A 19,056-nucleotide genomic window follows, 5' to 3' on the forward strand; every position below is an offset into this window, starting at 1 on the left:
GTAATTCAGTGATCCTAGAGGTGGAATCCGTAGCTCAGGAGCGACTCTCCAGCCAAACAACTATCAGCACCATGTTTGAGGAATATTACAGCTCCCTGTGTGCACCCCCCCCAGCATCCCCTCCACATTCAAACAGAATCCACTGGCGAAACAGACCTACCAAGCCTGGGGTGAGAGGAGGCAATGAAGTTGGGTGGCCCCATCACCCTACAGAAGGTGCAGGCAGCCAGTTAAACCAATGGCATGGGGTATGTTGCCAGGAGCTGATGGTCCACTGGTGGAGTTCTACGTGACATATGTAATTGTAATTGTAATTGTAATCGTATTTATATAGCGCTTACTACCCCTGACGAGGCGTCAAAGCGCTTTTCGATGAGTAGCACGCTACTCCGGTACCCAACAAGAATTAGTGATGGATTAGTATAATTTAATAAGGAGTACAGTTTTAGTATTATTATGAGTTAATTTGAGTTGCGGATATGAGAGTTTGTTAGTTAGATTGACTGGAGTAATGGAGGGGTGGAGGAGGAAAGAAATCCAGAAGTGTTAATTGGGAGTTTATCCTTCATTTACTCAATCCAAAGGCTTGAGATGAATAAAAGGGGGGCGGAGGGGAAAGAGGATGTGGAAGGGTTAGGGAGAGCATAGTAGCAAAAACTAGTTGATCTCTATGAGGTGCCCTGGAGGCACTCTACTGAAGCCAGGATGTTCTACTGATCATGTCCATGCATACCGTTCCTTATCAATCCTCAATATGGACTACAAGATTATTAGCAGAATACTTGCTCCCAGTCTCCTATCTTCCTTGACCAAACTGAACCACCCAGATCAAACTGGTTTCATTCCAGGACGCAACACTGCCATTAACATCAGAAAACTCCTCTCTCTCCTAGGATCCCCCCCATCCGGACAAGGAAGAAGCAACCATAGTACAAATTGACATCAAAAAGGCCTTCGATATCCTACGATGGGATTATCTTTACCAAGTTATGTAAAAAATAGGACTTGGTCTCGGATTCATCCGTTGAACAAAGCTCCTCTACGCATCACCTATGACAATTCAGGGTGATCTCAAACTCCTATGTGGTGGGAAGGGGAACCAAACATGGTTGTTCCCTCTCCTCATTACTGTTCGCCATGGCAGTGCAACCCTTGGCCAGCGGGGCATGATCTGGTACATATTACCATGGGTTGGAGCATCAGGCGTCTCACAGGATCACCTTGTATGCAGATGATATGCTCCTATTCCTATGTGACAAGAGAGGCTCTACAGGGGGCCATATCCCTCCTGGAGCACTTTAGTGTTGCGTTAGGCCTCTGTATCAATTGGCAGAAACACCACTTCAACCCAGAGACCTGCATTGTCTTTCCTTGGAGACCGATACATTAAAGTATCTTGGAGTTCAAAACTATCATGACCTGCGCAACCTCCTTGAGGGAAATGTTAGAGCAGCAATTAGAGTTATTCACACCAAAGTTATTTTTTGGAAATCTCTCCCACTGTCAGTGGTGGGTCACATTGCAGTTGCCAAAATGGTGGCTCTGCCACACCTGCTATGATTTTTTTTGCACTTTGCCAGTTTACATCCCCAGTTTAATATTCTGAGAACTGGACTCTTTACTATTAGAGCTTACCTGGGGATCAGGAAGACGCAGAGTGGAATTGAGCACGCTACAGGGCCCAACTCTGGAGAAGGGGCCTTGCAGCACCTAACCTAGGGATCTATTATTTGGACACATAACTTCAGTGGTTTACCCAATGGATCAATATGCAGGTCCTCCCTGAGGAAGAAGTTCCTAATGGGTCCCTGACTTGTAGAACCCGGTTTCAAATATTTCTGATGCACAAGAGACCGCTTCCGGATGGGCCCATGGACCTGCAGGTAATATGGCGCTGCTGGCAGCACAGCCTCCAGTGAACCCAGACCCACTTGCCTTATTCCCCAGATCTTCCACTGAGGTGGTCATCATTGATACTTGGAGGGAAGGCCCTGCTAGGTCTGACGGAATGGGCAACATATGACATTACCGAGGTGAGAGATCTGTACAGGTGCAGGGATTGCTGTCATTTGAGGAACTCATTGAGGAATTCGGATAACCAAAAGGGACAATTTCTATTGCACAGAGCGACAATGGCTAAAATTCAAGAACACTGGAAGCAAGGCACGGCAGAACCCACTGCTCACCAATGGTGCTGGGTGCTTTGTACCACAAACGGCAGAACTATAGCTGTCACAATACTGTATCAGGCACTGCGTGCAGACATTTTACCCCCTCTAGAGAACTTGCGCCTTAAGTGGCGGGAGGACACAGGCCTCCCTATCACTGAGGCACAGTGGATCCCTGTTCTGTCCTAAGTTTACATAGCCTCGAGAAATGCTAGATTTAAACTGTAAGGAAATGCCTCCTTGGCATGGTTACCCCCTGACTTTTTGCCTTTGCTGATGCTAAGTTTTGATTTGAAAGTATGCTGAGGCCTGCTAACCAGGCCCCAGCACCAGTGTTCTTTCCCTAACCTGTACTTTTGTTTCCACAATTGGCACATCCTGGCATCCAGGTAAGCCCCTTGTAACTGGTACCCCTGGTACCAAGGGCCCGGATGCCAGGGAAGGTCTCTAAGGGCTGCAGCATGTCTTATGCCACCCTGGGGACCCCTCACTCAGCACAGACACACTGCTTGCCAGCTTGTGCGTGCTAGTGGGGATAAAACGACTAAGTCGACATGGCACTCCGCTCAGGGTGCCATGCCAACCTCACACTGCCTATGGCATAGATAAGTTACCCCTCTAGCAGGCCTTACAGCCCTAAGGCAGGGTGCACTATACCATAGGTGAGGGCACCAGTGCATGAGCACTGTGCCCCTACAGTGTCTAAGCAGAACCTTAGACATTGTAAGTGCAGGGTAGCCATAAGAGTATATGGTCTGAGAGTCTGTCATGCACGAACTCCACAGCACCATATTGGCTACACTGAAAACTGTGAAGTTTGGGATCTTCCCTCCTGGTCTTCCAGTGTCAGGAATAAGGCCATGCGCGGTCCAGGTCCGCCCGAAACTCCGTTGCGCTGCTCTGCGGTGCTTTATGCGCACCACTTGTCATACCCTCTTGTTCCAAAGGTGGCCATCAGCATCGTCTGCCCTGTGGCAAAGCTCATAGAGCTGCAGGTGGACAAGATGCACTTATCAGTGCTATTCCATGAAGGGACTACAATTTCCATGTTTTTAGCGGCAGCAGCCATCTTGGGGTGTGGCAGGCCTATAAAGCCCAGCCACACCCCAAGCACGTTGCTCACTATTTTGAAGACTTCGATTCAGTCAGACCTCGTGGGGGTTCCTCTGAAGAGCAGATTTCCTGCATGGCAGATAGACGGCAAATCGGAGTACCCTTGTTTCCATGGTGAATTCAGATACGAGTAGGTCGTACTCGTAGCAGTAAGGTCTTGATAAGCCAAATCTTGAAGGGAGTTGTTACTTCCAAAAGGTAAAGCGCCCCTTAGCACAATGAGCAAAACGTTTTCAGACTAAAGCCGCCTTGGCGCGACAATTAAAGCGCTTCAGAGCACAGAAGTAAAGCGCCCCTTAGTACAACGACCAAAGCACTTCAGTACACACATGTAAAGCGCCCTTGGCACGGTAATTAAATCGCTTCAGTCCACATGAGGAAAGCGGCCTTGGCACAGTAATTAAATCGCTTCAGTCCACATGAGTAAAGCGCCCTTGGCACAACAATCAAAGCGCTTCAGTCTACATGAGTTAAGCGCCCTTGGCACAACAATCAAAGCACTTCAATCCACATGCATAAAAAGTCCTTGGCACAACAATCAAAGTGATTCAGGCCACATGAGTAAGGCGCCCCTTAGCATAACGAGAGTAGCGCTTCAGATGAAACAAATGAAAGCGCTATCTGGCATAAGGAACAAAGCGCTTCCAGTTCAATGAGTAAAAACGTTCCGGCCTTATAGTTGTAAATGTGAAAGCATTTTTTGAGATAAGCAAATTATAGTTGTCATTGTTTTTTGGAAAGGCTAATACGTAAAAAAGCACATTTAATTCTTTGAGATTTTCTAGGCCATGATCAAAGGTTTATGTTATGAATGCACAGATGTTACAGGATTAATATTCAGAGTATGATCATAGCTCTTGTCATCTCGTGGTTCTGAGGTTGTAGTTTGTTCTTGTTCCATGATTCAAAGAAGGGGAGGTGGGCCTTTTGCTCAGCGACGTGCAGATCCTGAGGAAAGGACACTGTGACATCTAGCCTGGCTTCCATTATTTTGCCCTTTTTGGTGAGTGACCGGACCTGCTCCTCCAGCCATACACGCTTTCTGGTACCAATTCTGCTTGCCACTAGTGTTACACAACATAAAGAAGCCCTAGCTTTCTTGCAACAGCTAAATAGTCTGAATACAGCTAACTTTATCCGCTATGCAATGGTGATTAAGAAAAGATATGCCATCTTGTAAGGAGCCTTTTCATCTTTTTGTGATCTAAATTAAATGTTTTTATTCTGCGAATAGTTTATAAGATCTGTTTTAATTGTGATTATATTGCTTACTGTGACCTTTCCTAAGTATATTTAACATACTGTTTTCAATGATGTACACTTTTATGGCTTTTTGGAAAGAAAAAAAGGAACTAAGAAAGAGATGACCAAACAGTTAAAGACTATCTAAAGACTTATCAATGCAAATTATAAAACATGTCAAATAAAGATTTTTAAAAAATGCTCATGTTACTTTATTATTAAAAGAAGTCTCGCTCTTCAATTACCTCCTTGGCTCTTCAAAGTTTTGTAGTTAAAATCAAAGTCATCCTGTAGGTTTTCGACAACTTTCATCTTTTGCTCCAGATCCTGCAATATCAATATTATTAATAAACATTTTTTAAGGGTAGTTACTGTTTTACAGTATATGTAGCACACTCAGCCTAGTCCTCAATTAATCACAGAAGGAAGCAAGGTACAGTCTGCCCTATCGGGATCCACATACGATGGTCCCTTATGTGCCTCACTAATCAAACCATCTCAATGACTGCAGAATCTAACATCGGCAACCTAAATAGTCAAGAAAGTCAGTTATGATCACAGCACTTGCTTTCAAAGTGGCCCATCTCAAATCTAGGATTGTGAGGTCACCCTCAGGTGAGAACACAGGGTTAGAAATATGTAAATACATACATTTAAATAATCCCACATATACACACACATCTAGCAAGATCATCTTCTGGTGTGGCTACCACTGCATGCAATGATGAGGCAATGGATCATCAGCCTTCTATTCTGGCCTTTGAAAAAGGAGCACAAATCTGCTTCCAAAATGCATATCAAGTATAATAATGTAGCTAATGCTTAAATTCTAACTCTAACATCTGGTGTATTTTTTAATATTGTTAAACAGGGTGCCAACTGGGGCAGATGTCCATGCTTTAGGAAAATCCCATTCACTCCCCAAATCCAGATGAATAGCGGAGTTGTGTCATATTCTCAGCATATCTAAGAGTAACTTCTAAATTTGCAAGAGAAGGCACCTTTGGATAAAAACTTCATTATGTAGCTACAATGTTTGATATTTTACATAAGTAAGCTAAACAAAGCTCCTTCCCGCTATAAAAATTACAAATTTGCCTCATCTCTCTCAATTTTGAAAAAGTTTGAGGACTCCTACTAACATAATGTACAGCATAAGATCTGAAGTGGCAGCACATAATCAAGCATGTATAATGCTGCTACGTATATTAATGTCATTTTTGTCCACTGCAATAGTATTACAAATACAAGCCAATCTAGTCAGGTAATCAAATAAACACTGCTAGATGGATAAATTAAACAGTGAAGCATTCCAGTCCTTCCAGTTTCATTTTGTTTAGAGTCCTACATTAGTGTTTTTATCCAGGGGGATTAGTTGTTTCTTTTTTTTCTTTCTTTTTTTTAAAATAAAAAGTGTTTGTGAATCCAGGAAAGTTTTCAACTTTTTTTCTGATCAAACTTGAGTTTTTCCCATTCGCCAGGCTGAAAAACCTCATCTGAAATGTTAAATCAATAATGAAAGAATGCACTTGCACATGACTATGTAGAGAATGTATACCTCGTATGAGATTATATGAATCCCATGAATTGACAGACTTCAGGCAAAAGGGAAATAAAGGAACTAGCTAATAAACAAAAAACAAAAAAAAACACTGGATCCAATACCATACCACAGGGAAGTTTCTGAAGGCCAATGGAGTGATTCCCCGCACCCAAATATTTTGCTAAAGCTGTTTCCCCAAGAGTCAAGAATTCCACACGTCCTCAGGGGTAAGGAACACAGGAAAGGAAACTGTGAAAACTAATGAAGGTCAATGGCATCTGAGTCCTAAATGGAATAATGACCACACACTCTGTGACTTGAGTAGTGACATAATGGAAAAGTTTTCCTTCTTCAAAGAAAGCTGGAAGAAGAGATTTGTTTTTTTCTATACAAACAGCTGCACACAGTATATACCTTTAAATAAAACCAAAGGGAAAAGCAGGACCAAAATGATAAAAAGCTAATAAAAAGACTGAAGTCTCCTACATAACCTTGATTCTAAACAAAAACAGATTGAAAGATTGATATCAGAGGGCTACATGCCAATAGAACTCAGATACTCCAGAGATCATCGGAATTCCATTCTTGGTAGTTTTTACCACTTTTAAACTGTGCCATTAGACTTCATTCATTCCTTCCTTTGCCTCCTTCTTCCGAGTCTTAATGCTGTCTGTAGGTTTCAATCATTTCAATAAAGGCCTCACTTGCGTAAAGGGTCATACCTTCTATGAATTATTGGGCAAATAGAGGTGTCATAGTGCAGTCTAATATTCCGATCATAAGGTCTCATCTGAATTTGATTTTTTTGTATTTATTTACGTCATCCTGCCACCAACCCATAATCCCAAAATTACACAGATGAAAAAGATGCTATGCATAGTACAAGGGCACTATTCAGATCCATACAGCGGACATGCTCAAGCACGTTCTTGCAACATCCTGTACACATATTTTTTTGGATTCAAGACCTATTTGCATGAAGCCACTACTTCTTCCTCCAAGTTCATGGTACAAGCCCACAGTGCCCTCTAAAACAGCATTCACCTGAAATATATGAAGAAGGCCAAGTAAATGGGATGTTTTTTCTGCAACCCTGGAGATACCAGTAACTCAGGGGGTTGGAAAAATGCAGTCCATTACAAGCTGGAGCCCGAGGTTCCACTACAAAATGAGCAATTCCCTGGGGAACATCAGTAATTTAAGATGTGAATCCCTCACAATTTTTAAGCCGGAATTACAGATTCCCCTAGCTAATTCAGCATTCCTTAGTGAACTCCAAGGGTCTAGCTGATACTGGGTCAATCTGGGTACGAGATCTGTGCCGTTTCCACAGATTTCGAATTCAAAAGCCACTCATAATGAGGGAGTAAGTGGTGTAAACATCACTGCCTCATGGATAACGTAACCTACCTCATAAATATTAAAGAATACAAAAACATATAACATTTCTTATACTAAAAACCAGTTAAGCTGGATTTAGGCATTGATTACTGCCACTGCATAACAAACGGATTGGGCGGAAACCTATTAGTGAGACCCTTAATGAACTTCAATACCAAAGGTGACCTAAACAGAGAGGGTTGGTCTGGGAGACACAGAAAAGCCGACAGTGCTGATAAATAGCCCTTAACTATGGCAACTGCACAATCTTTCTGTGCCAAGGTTAAAGCAAATAATAACACATCAGACAAATGAGCCTTCAAGGGATCAATTTGGTTCTCTCCACACCAACTGACAAATCTGGCCCACCTGCTTGCATAGATTGATTTGGTGGAGTGTCGCCTGGCCGATAAAATAACATCCACCACCTCCGGCGGGAGAGAAAAGGAACTCAGATTGCCCCATTCAATCTCCAGGCATGAAGGTGCAGGCTCTGGAGGTGGGGGTGTAGAACCTGCCCCTGCAACTGCGAAAGGAGGTCTGCCCTGTAAGGGAGACGGAGCGGAGGGCACAGAGAGAGTTGGAGAAGGTCTGAATACCACACCCTTCTCGGCCAATCCGGGGCTATTAAGATGACTTGGGCCCGGTCTTGGCGAATCTTCCTCAGAACCCGAGGAATCAAGAGTATGGGGGGAAAACGCGTAAAGCGACTGACCCTTCCAGGACATCTGAAACGTGTCCCCCAAAGCTCCTTGCACCGGATACTGGAGGCTGCAGAACGACGGGCAGTGCGCGTTCTTCCGAGTGGCAAACAGGTCTATCTGAGGAAACCCCCACATCTGGAAGATGTGAAGAATCAGATCCGGATGAAGATGCCACTCGTGATCGGAGGAGATGAGCCGACTGAAAACGTCCGCACGCACGTTCAGAACTCCGGCCAAATGATTTGCTACCAAGCAAATCCTTTGGTCCTGAAGCCAGGACCAGAGTCGAAGAGCTTCTCTGCAGAGAAGATACGACCCCACTCCTCCCTGCTTGTTTATATACCACATTGCGGTAGTGTTGTCTGTCAGGACCTGGACTGACTGACAGCAAAGGGAAGGGAGGAAGGCCTTGAGAGCCAGACGTATCGCCCACAATTCCAACAGATTGATGTGAAACCTCTGTTCCACTGGAGACCAAAGACCTTTGATCCCCAGGTCCCCCAGATGAGCTCCCACCCTAGAGTGGAAGCATCCGTTACAACTGTGGTCACTGGCGGAGGCAGCGAGAATGGCCTTCCTTGCGACAGGTTGCCGACCGCAGCCCACCATTGAAGATCCGCTGCAGTGTCTCTGGAGATCCTGATCGAATCCTCGAGATCTCCCTTGTGTTGAAACCACTGCCTGTGGACGCACCACTGAAGAGCCCTCATGTGCCAGCGTGCATGAGTGACCAGCAGAATGCAAGAAGCGAACAAACCGAGCAAATGAAGGACCTTGAGGAGTGGAATCAACGCCTGAATGCCCTGAATCCGCTGCGGCGGAGGAAAGGCCTGATTCAATGTTGTGTCCAGTACTGCCCCTATAAACAGGAGGCGTTGAGGGCTCCAGGTGAGATTTGGGCACATTCACTGAGAATCCCAGGTCGAACAACAACTGAGTTGTCGACTGCAGGTGACACCGCAAGAGCTCCGGAGACTTGGCTTTGATCAACCAATCGTCCAGATAAGAAAATACTTCTATTCCCTTTCTTCTGAGCTCCTCTGCTACCACCGCCATCACCTTCGTAAAGACTCGAGGTGCTGAAGTAAGACCAAACGGAAGGACCGCAAACTGATAGTGCTGTGACCCCACCACAAACCAGAGATACTTCCTGTGCGGCTTGAGCATCGGAATATGGAAGTACGCATCCTGCAAATCAACAGACACCATCCAATCTCCTTCATTCAATGCCAAAAGAACCAGTGACAGGGTCAGCATCTTGAACTTTTCCTGCTTGAGGAACCAATTCAAAATCCTCAGGTCCAGGATTGGTCTCAACCGACCATCCTTTTTGGGGATCAGGAAGTACCTTGAATAGCAGCCCTGACCCCTCTCCTGCTCTGGAACCAACTCCACTGCGCCTTTCGACAAAAAGGACATCACCTCCTGTTGCAATAATAGAAGATGGTCGTCCGAACAGAAGGAGGGACAGGGACGGAAGGGAGGAGGAAATTCCCAAAAGGGAAGAACATACCCTTTCTCCACAATGCCGGTGACCCAGGAGTCTGATGTTATGGAATCCCACCTGCGAAGAAAGTGAGTAAGTCTCCCCCCTACCGGAGACATGTGAGCAGGGAGTGGTGGAGGACTAAGGCTGCTTTCCCTGCTGCACCCCTCCTCAGGAAGAGGCAGAGTGCTGCTGGGTGGCACCTCTAGTGCGTACTCTACCCCTGCCCCTGAAGGATCTGTAAGGAAGAGTTCCTGCAGATTGCTGTCCTGTCGCATGGATCCTGCCACAAAAGGAAGCGCCACAACCAAAACCTCTAAACTTCCTAAAAGATCTAAAAGTAGAGGAAGTGGCTGCCTGGAGACCCAATGACCTCGCCGTGGCTCTAATCTCTTTAAAACGTTCTAGAGCAGAGTCGCCTTTTGCCCCAAAAAGTCGGTCTCCATCAAATGGCAGGTCCAGGAGAGTAGTCTGTACATCCGGGGAGAACCCTGACAAACGCAGCCAGGACTGTCGTCTCATCGCTATGGATGTGACCATAGCTCTTGCCATTGAATCCGAGGTATCCAGCCCAGATTGAATTGCCTGGGTCGCTGCGACCTGAGCGTCCGACAACAGGTTCAACACCTCCTGTGGCAAACCAGGGTGGCCCTTAACCTCATCCATAAGGGCATGAATATAACACCCCAAAATGCAAGTCGCATTGGTAGACTTTAATGCCATGCTACAAGAAGAAAAGGTATTTTTCGCTGCCTGGTCCATCTTCTTAGACTCCCTGTCCGCAGGGGCCCCGGGGAACAAACCAGGAGCAGAACGGGAGGAGCACGACGCTTGGACAACCAAACTCTCCAGAGTTGGATGCTTGGTGAGAAAGTCTGGATCACCTGGTGCCAAATGATAGCGTCTCGCTACCGCCTTGTTGACGTCCGCCGAAGTCACAGGCTTTTTCCAGATGTCCTTAATAGGGTCCAAAAGAGCCTCATTGAAAGGCAAAAGAGGCTCCGCCACCGCCGACGCTGGATGCAGCACTTTGGTCAGGAGGTTTGTCTTCACCTCCGCAGCAGGAAGTGGAAAGTCCAAAAAGTCTGCTGCCTTCCTCACCACAGCATGAAATGAAGCAGCCTCCTGCGTACACTCCCCCGGGGAGGCCAGGTCCCATTCCGGGGAAGTGTCCAGGCCACTTGCTGTATCTAAGCCAATCAGGTCCCCGAAGGCTCCTCGATCTCACCTTCCTCTAAATGCTGCCTGCCATACTCCTCTTCTTCCAGCAGCCGTAAGCCAATCTCCTGGATCGGAGCCTGGACTCGAGCCCCGGCGTCGATAAGGTGTCGGCCGACGCCAAAGATCTTCGACGGCGCCGCTCCTCGGAGCCATCCGACGCAGGACCCTCCGTCGGCACCGGAACAGAGGACGTCGGCGGCGTCACCGGCCTTCTGGGCGACGCCAAGGGCATCAGCGCAACAGCAGTTCCAGAAGGAAGAAAGTGCATAAAGGGTGTCGGAGCACCCAAGTTAAAGGCCAAAGGACCGGTCGGACCCGCATGCCCTCCCACCAGGCGTCATGGTGGCAAAAATATTAAACATTGCATTAAAAAAAATGCAGCGGGGTCTGTGCCCAGCGCCGGGAAAGCCGGATAAGTTTGAGGAACTGGCGCCGGAGGGGAAGCCGATTATGGTCCAGGCATCTCCTGCTCCGGAGAAGCCCTCGGCTCCTGATGTGGTTCGACCTCAAATACCGACAGTGGAGACGTCGGAGAAGCCGGAGTCGTTGGAGGTGGAGGCGTGACTCGGGCTGATCTCCCACGTCGGCCGGCGCCGATCTGATGGTGATCTTGAACGGGAACGTTCCCTGCTCGAGCGGCGCTGTGTTTCATGACGACGCCGAGAGTCCCCATGGCACCAATGAGTCTTCGAAGATCGCAAAGAAGACTCTCTCCGATGATGCCTCTCCTGCCTCTTCTCAGAACGGGCAAGAAACAATTTTGCCTCTCGTTCCTTAAGGGCCTTAGGATTCATGCGTTGGCATGAGCCGCATGACTCGACCTCATGGTCGGAACTAAGGCACCATAAGCAATTTTCATGGGGGTCCGTGACCGACATTCGACCCTGACACTGTTTACAGGGTTTAAAACTCAACTTCCTCGGTTGTGACATAGTTACACCGGAGTGAAACTGTAGCTCCATGGCAGCCTCGAAGAAAACACATTACTTGAAGGCATGGAAAAAAGGGAACTGACGTCTGCACGTCGACGAGGGCTTCTTATTGTCTGGATGACGTCACATGGTGTCGTGTGGAGTCGGGAAATTGTGACGTCATCGTTGACGTGCAGAGCTAGAAGAAAATTTCTGTCAAGCTGGCGCGTGGGGGAAAATTCTTGAGGTGAGGAATCCACAGGTAGTTGTATCCATCAGAAACTACATTTTCTGTAGGTTTCCAGACACCACTCTGGGAGAGATGCTGCACTCTGCACAGTGACCACTTACTAGAGAAAGCCTTACATTTAAGGATAAACACCACCGTTGCGTGAGAAACTAGCCTCTGTAAGGGCAAACACGCTTTTTCCCCTGCACCTGAGAGTTTTCTTCAAACAAAGCAACATATGTCAATCTCATGACACATGGTCGGAATGTACACGATAATGCATTGCATATTAGATTGGTATTAGAAAACATCTCCAGCCCAACAGAAGGCTAAAAGGGGCTTGAAAAAGAAGTCATATGTCATGGCAGATGTGAGGAACAGGATAAATAAATTATTAATTCTCTGGAGCCTATTACCCTAGACGACTACTGATGGGTTCAACAGGAGTCCTGAAAATAGAAGTAGTGCGAAATAAATGGGCCCAGCTAGAAAGCACATTTATCTGTCCTGATCTGTTTCTTGTGCAGCAAATAAATACTGGAGCCAGCAGCAGACGTTCTTTCACACCAGCTTATGTAAAAATGTACCTCTAAGAGAGCACAGCTCTGTCAGGATTGCCCTTTCAATTGGCGCGCCGTTCAAATTCTGAGCTATGGAACCTTCTTGGAACACACATCTTCAATGCCCTTCTACTCCATTGGTTACCTCTAATAAATTAGTGCATTCTGTCACTAATAAGTAAACCTCCAATTGACTCGCAGCTTGCCTATGCAGAATATCTCAAGTATGTTAATCTATAAAAAATCTCAATGATGGAGAAGAGATTTTGTGAATGGAAAAAATACAGCCCCTACTGGCTTACCTTACTCCTTTCAGCTCCGCCTCTAACGCGAGACATTTAGCTTCTGAAGGCTTTGTTATTTTCTTAGATTGGAAGACTAGGTTTTAAAGAAGCAAACGTGCATACCAGTGTGAGGTGTGTGCATCGAAGCTCACTCGCGCAAACAGAAAATGAAAGCAAACATACTCTTTACCAGAACAAAAGCTATGCTTAGCCTGGCAAACATCACCGTTCAACGACAATGGCTGCAACACAAGTGCACAAGGTCACGGTGCCGCAGGGTGGCCGGGAGAGGAACAAGAAGCAGGTTGTCCGTGTCGCAGTGCATTTCCTGCTTTCTTCTTGGAAGTCTGTTGGCATGTCACAGAAGAGCACCAGCTGTAATAAGGCAATGTTTTAGGTTCCTGCACCTCAGGCAAGGTCTCGAAAGAGCTGCACCACTGGGGACTAGCTATATTTCCCCTGTGAAAGATCCACTGCGGGGTTGCCATTTCTGACAAGTGTAGGCTGACATCTGTTCAGAGCAAAGACACCGATTTTTTATGTCCAACAAAAATGTGTGCAGCAGTGCTAAATATGTGAGTTTCCTGCTGCTCAGGGTCACTGTACACAAAAATAAAACAATCATTGGTAAAGCCAATAGGTATCGCCTTATATAAGAGCTATTGGTTTAGCAATGTGCTTTTGCCATCTTGTACACCAGTGAGGCTGCTGTTAAGCATGGCTAAAAGGCCAAAGGTTAGGAGCGTGGAGTGTCATAGTGGCGAGGCAGAGCAGTGTTATAGAGTGGATCTGTTGAAGTACAGTGTCGAAGAATAGAGTTTACGGAGTAGAGTGTTGTACAGTTGACAAGAGGGGAGCAGAGTTCAGTAGCTCAGTGGCAGAGAGTGTTGTAGAGTGGAGTGGAGCAGAGTAGAGTGAAGTGGGGTGGAAAAAGATGGAGTGGGTTGGAGTGGATTGAGGTAGTGGGCTGCGCTGGATTGGAGTAGCGTGGGGTGGATTGGACTGGGGTCGAGTGGAGTGGATTGAAATTGTGTGAGGTGGATTGAACTGGGGTGGACTGGAGTGAGGTGGATTAGATTAGACTGGAGTGGGTGCATTGAACTGAAGTGATGGGACTGAGGTACGGTAAAAGGATTGGGGGTAGACTGGATTAGAGTGGGGTGGTTTGCAGTGGGATGGATTAGAATGACGGAGTGGGTGGATTGAAATGCATGGGGTTGATTGGATTTATTGGATTGGAGTAGGGTAGACTGGACTGGAGTGAGGTGGATTGTTTAGAGTGGTGTGGAATGGACTGGAGTGGAGTGGGATGGATTGGACTGAAGAGGCACAGACAAATGGAGTGGGTGGACTGGGGTGGGGTGGGGTGGGGTGGGTGGACTGGATGGGGTTGATTAAATTGGAGTGGAGTGGGGTGGATTGAAATGGAGTGGGATGTACTTAATTGGATTGGGGTGGACTGGATTGGAGTAAATTGGAGTGGGGTGCATTGGAATGGGGTGGATTGACTGGAGCTGGGTGAACGGAATTGAGTGGGGTGGGTTGGACTGGAGTGGGGTGTACTGGAGTGGGTACGGTGCACTGGAGTGTGGCGGGATGGAATGGAGCGGGCGGACTGGATTTGAGTGGGGTGAATTATAATGGATTGGAGTGTAGTGGCTGGGGTGGGTTGAATTGGACTAGTGTGAGGGTTGGATTTGAGTGGGGTGGATTAGATTGGAGAGGACTTTGAGCGGTGTGGACTGGAGTGGGATGAGTTGGATTGGTGTGGGTGGATTGGACTTGAGTGGGTTGGAGTAAATTAGTTTGGCATGGGTTGGATTGGACTGTATTGAAGTGGGGTGAAATAAAGTGAACTGGATTGGAGTGGGATGCATGGATTGGAGTGAGTGTACTTAGTTGTGACAGATTGGAGTGCAGTGGGTTGATTGGAATGGGGTAGAATGGTTTTGAGTGGGTGGGTTGGACTAGAGTTGGTGGGCTGGAGTGGGTGGGCTGGACTGGAGTGGGGAGGACTGGATTGGTGTGGGGTGGACTGAACTGCAGTGGGGGATGGGGTAGATTGGACAAGAGTGGAGAGGATTGGACTGGTGTGGGGTGGACTGGAGTGGGCTGGATTGGGGTGGAGTTGGGTGAGTGGACTGGACTAGTGAGAGGTGGATTGGACTGGAGTGGGCTGGATTGGGGTGGAGTTGGGTGAGTGGACTGGACTAGTGAGAGGTGGATTGGACTGGAGTGGGCTGGATTGGGGTGGAGTTGGGTGAGTGGACTGGACTAGTGAGAGGTGGATTGGACTGGAGTGGGCTGGATTGGGGTGGAGTTGGGTGAGTGTACTGGACTAGTGAGAGGTGGATTGGACTGGAGTGGGCTGGATTGGGCTGGATTGGGGTAGACTGGGTTGGTCTGGGGGGCACTGGTGTGGGTGGATTGACGTGGGGTGAATTAGGATGTAGTGGGGTGGATTGGATTGGGGTAAAGTGGACCAGACTGGAGTGGGGCGGATTGGAATGGAGTGGGGCGGATTGGAATGGAGTGGGGCGGATTGGAGTGGAGTGGGGCGGATTGGAGTGGAGTGGGGCGGATTGGAGTGGAGTGGGGCGGATTGGAGTGGAGTGGGGCGGATTGGAGTGGAGTGGGGCGGATTGGAGTGGGGCGGATTGGAGTGGGGCGGATTGGAGTGGGGCGGATTGGAGTGGGGCGGATTGGAGTGGGGCGGATTGGAGTGGGGCGGATTGGAGTGGGGCGGATTGGAGTGGGGCGGATTGGAGTGGGGCGGATTGGAGTGGGGCGGATTGGAGTGGGGCGGATTGGAGTGGGGCGGATTGGAGTGGGGCGGATTGGAGTGGGGCGGATTGGAGTGGGGCAGACTGTTTTGGATTGGAGTGGGGCAGACTGTTTTGGATTGGAGTGGGGCAGACTGTTTTGGATTGGAGTGGGGCAGACTGTTTTGGATTGGAGTGGGGCAGACTGTTTTGGATTGGAGTGGGGCAGACTGTTTTGGATTGGAGTGGGGCAGACTGTTTTGGATTGGAGTGGGGCAGACTGTTTTGGATTGGAGTGGGGCAGACTGTTTTGGATTGGAGTGGGGCAGACTGTTTTGGATTGGAGTGGGGCAGACTGTTTTGGATTGGAGTGGGGCAGACTGTTTTGGATTGGAGTGGGGCAGACTGTTTTGGATTGGAGTGGGGCAGACTGTTTTGGATTGGAGTGGGGCAGACTGTTTTGGATTGGAGTGGGGCAGACTGTTTTGGATTGGAGTGGGGCAGACTGTTTTGGATTGGAGTGGGGCAGACTGTTTTGGATTGGAGTGGGGCAGACTGTTTTGGATTGGAGTGGGGCAGACTGTTTTGGATTGGAGTGGGGCAGACTGTTTTGGATTGGAGTGGGGCAGACTGTTTTGGATTGGAGTGGGGCAGACTGTTTTGGATTGGAGTGGGGCAGACTGTTTTGGATTGGAGTGGGGCAGACTGTTTTGGATTGGAGTGGGGCAGACTGTTTTGGATTGGAGTGGGGCAGACTGTTTTGGATTGGAGTGGGGCAGACTGTTTTGGATTGGAGTGGGGCAGACTGTTTTGGATTGGAGTGGGGCAGACTGTTTTGGATTGGAGTGGGGCAGACTGTTTTGGATTGGAGTGGGGCAGACTGTTTTGGATTGGAGTGGGGCAGACTGTTTTGGATTGGAGTGGGGCAGACTGTTTTGGATTGGAGTGGGGCAGACTGTTTTGGATTGGAGTGGGGCAGACTGTTTTGGATTGGAGTGGGGCAGACTGTTTTGGATTGGAGTGGGGCAGACTGTTTTGGATTGGAGTGGGGCAGACTGTTTTGGATTGGAGTGGGGCAGACTGTTTTGGATTGGAGTGGGGCAGACTGTTTTGGATTGGAGTGGGGCAGACTGTTTTGGATTGGAGTGGGGCAGACTGTTTTGGATTGGAGTGGGGCAGACTGTTTTGGATTGGAGTGGGGCAGACTGTTTTGGATTGGAGTGGGGCAGACTGTTTTGGATTGGAGTGGGGCAGACTGTTTTGGATTGGAGTGGGGCAGACTGTTTTGGATTGGAGTGGGGCAGACTGTTTTGGATTGGAGTGGGGCAGACTGTTTTGGATTGGAGTGGGGCAGACTGTTTTGGATTGGAGTGGGGCAGACTGTTTTGGATTGGAGTGGGGCAGACTGTTTTGGATTGGAGTGGGGCAGACTGTTTTGGATTGGAGTGGGGCAGACTGTTTTGGATTGGAGTGGGGCAGACTGTTTTGGATTGGAGTGGGGCAGACTGTTTTGGATTGGAGTGGGGCAGACTGTTTTGGATTGGAGTGGGGCAGACTGTTTTGGATTGGAGTGGGGCAGACTGTTTTGGATTGGAGTGGGGCAGACTGTTTTGGATTGGAGTGGGGCAGACTGTTTTGGATTGGAGTGGGGCAGACTGTTTTGGATTGGAGTGGGGCAGACTGTTTTGGATTGGAGTGGGGCAGACTGTTTTGGATTGGAGTGGGGCAGACTGTTTTGGATTGGAGTGGGGCAGACTGTTTTGGATTGGAGTGGGGCAGACTGTTTTGGATTGGAGTGGGGCAGACTGTTTTGGATTGGAGTGGGGCAGACTGTTTTGGATTGGAGTGGGGCAGACTGTTTTGGATTGGAGTGGGGCAGACTGTTTTGGATTGGAGTGGGGCAGACTGTTTTGGATTGGAGTGGGGCAGACTGTTTTGGATTGGAGTGGGGCAGACTGTTTTGGATTGGAGTGGGGCAGACTGTTTTGGATTGGAGTGGGGCAGACTGTTTTGGATTGGAGTGGGGCAGACTGTTTTGGATTGGAGTGGGGCAGACTGTTTTGGATTGGAGTGGGGCAGACTGTTTTGGATTGGAGTGGGGCAGACTGTTTTGGATTGGAGTGGGGCAGACTGTTTAGACTGAAGAGGGGTGGATTGTTTTGGAGTAGGACCAATTGTTTTGGTGTGGGGAGATTTTATTTGGAGTGGGACAGATGGTTTTGGATTGGAGTGAGGAAGATTGCTGGCGAAGTGGATTGGGATGGAGTGGGGCAGACTGGATTGGGGTGAATTGGACTGGATTAGAGTGGGGTGGATTAGCCTGCGCGCAGCGAAGTGGGGTAGAGTGGGGAAGAGGGGAGAGGGGCAGATTGTTTTTGATTTGGGTGCCAACTGGAGTGGAGCAGATTCGAGTTGAGGATAGCTGTTTTGGATTTGGGGCAGATTGGAGTTGGGCAGACTGGAGTGAGGCAGAGACTGGAGTGAGGCAGAGACTGGAGTGAGGCAGAGACTGGAGTGAGGCAGATTCTTTTGAATTGGAGTGGGACAGAGTTTTGGATTGGAGTGGAGCATACTGGAGTGGGGCAGATTGTTTTTGGATTGAAGTGTGACAGATTGGAGTGGGGCAGATTGTTTTAGATTGGTGTGGTGCAGATTGTTTTGAATTGGAGTGGGACAGACTGGCCCAGGGCAGACTGTTTTGGACTGAAGTGGGGCACATTCTTTTGGATTGGAGTGGAGCAGACTGGAGTGGGGTAGATTGTTTTAGATTGGAGCGGTCAGAATGTTTCAGATTGGAGTAGAACAGATTGCTTTAGATTGGAGTGGGGTGGATGGAGTGGGGCAGATTCTTTTAGATTGGAATGGGGCAGATTGTTTTAGACTGGTGTGGGGCAGATTGGGCTAGAGAAGATTGTTTTGGATTGGAGGTGGGCAGATTGTTTTGGATTGGAGTGGGGCAAATGTGACTGGGGTGGGATAAGAGGATTGGTGTGTGGTGGATTGGAGTGAAATGGTGTGAGTGGTATGAATTGGAGTGGATTGATGAGGTAGGGTGCACTGTCGTGGGGCGGACTCGATTGGAGTGGAGTGGATTGGGGTGTACTGCATAATTATGTTAAAGCATTATTTTGGAAATTACACACAAGAAAGAAACAAAGTTACTTTGCAACATTTAGAACAAGGTAACAGAACAAGTGCAAAGTGAGACACAATGGCTTGGCAAAATAAAAGAAACAAACTAACTATGGGAATTAAAACTTTGCAATTTTGTTTGTGCTGCAGGGCATGTCACACACCTTTGGTTTGCAGGGCCCTAGAAGTTAAATAAAAAGAAATACCTCAATCACGTCAGGAGCAGCGGATGGGTACAGATTAAGTTGAATCAATCAGTGCTAGGTCCCTGCTCCACAGACAAGAATGGAAATGATACTAGGCCTGCAGTGACCAATTACG

General features: G+C 48.0%; 1 protein-coding gene across 5 annotated transcripts in view; it reads right to left on the reverse strand.

The window, feature by feature from the left end:
* Positions 1–19,056, reverse strand: part of STAT3 (signal transducer and activator of transcription 3) — a 408,239-nt gene that overhangs the window by 195,729 nt on the left and 193,454 nt on the right. For all 5 annotated transcript variants that reach the window (XM_069237699.1, XM_069237698.1, XM_069237700.1 and 2 more), the window contains exon 6: positions 4,769–4,850. In XM_069237699.1, the coding sequence (XP_069093800.1) occupies positions 4,769–4,850 (82 nt within the window). The remainder of the gene's footprint in view (positions 1–4,768; positions 4,851–19,056) is intronic.

This window comes from Pleurodeles waltl, chromosome 6 (assembly GCF_031143425.1).
Source record: "Pleurodeles waltl isolate 20211129_DDA chromosome 6, aPleWal1.hap1.20221129, whole genome shotgun sequence".
NCBI lineage: Eukaryota > Metazoa > Chordata > Amphibia > Caudata > Salamandridae > Pleurodeles > Pleurodeles waltl.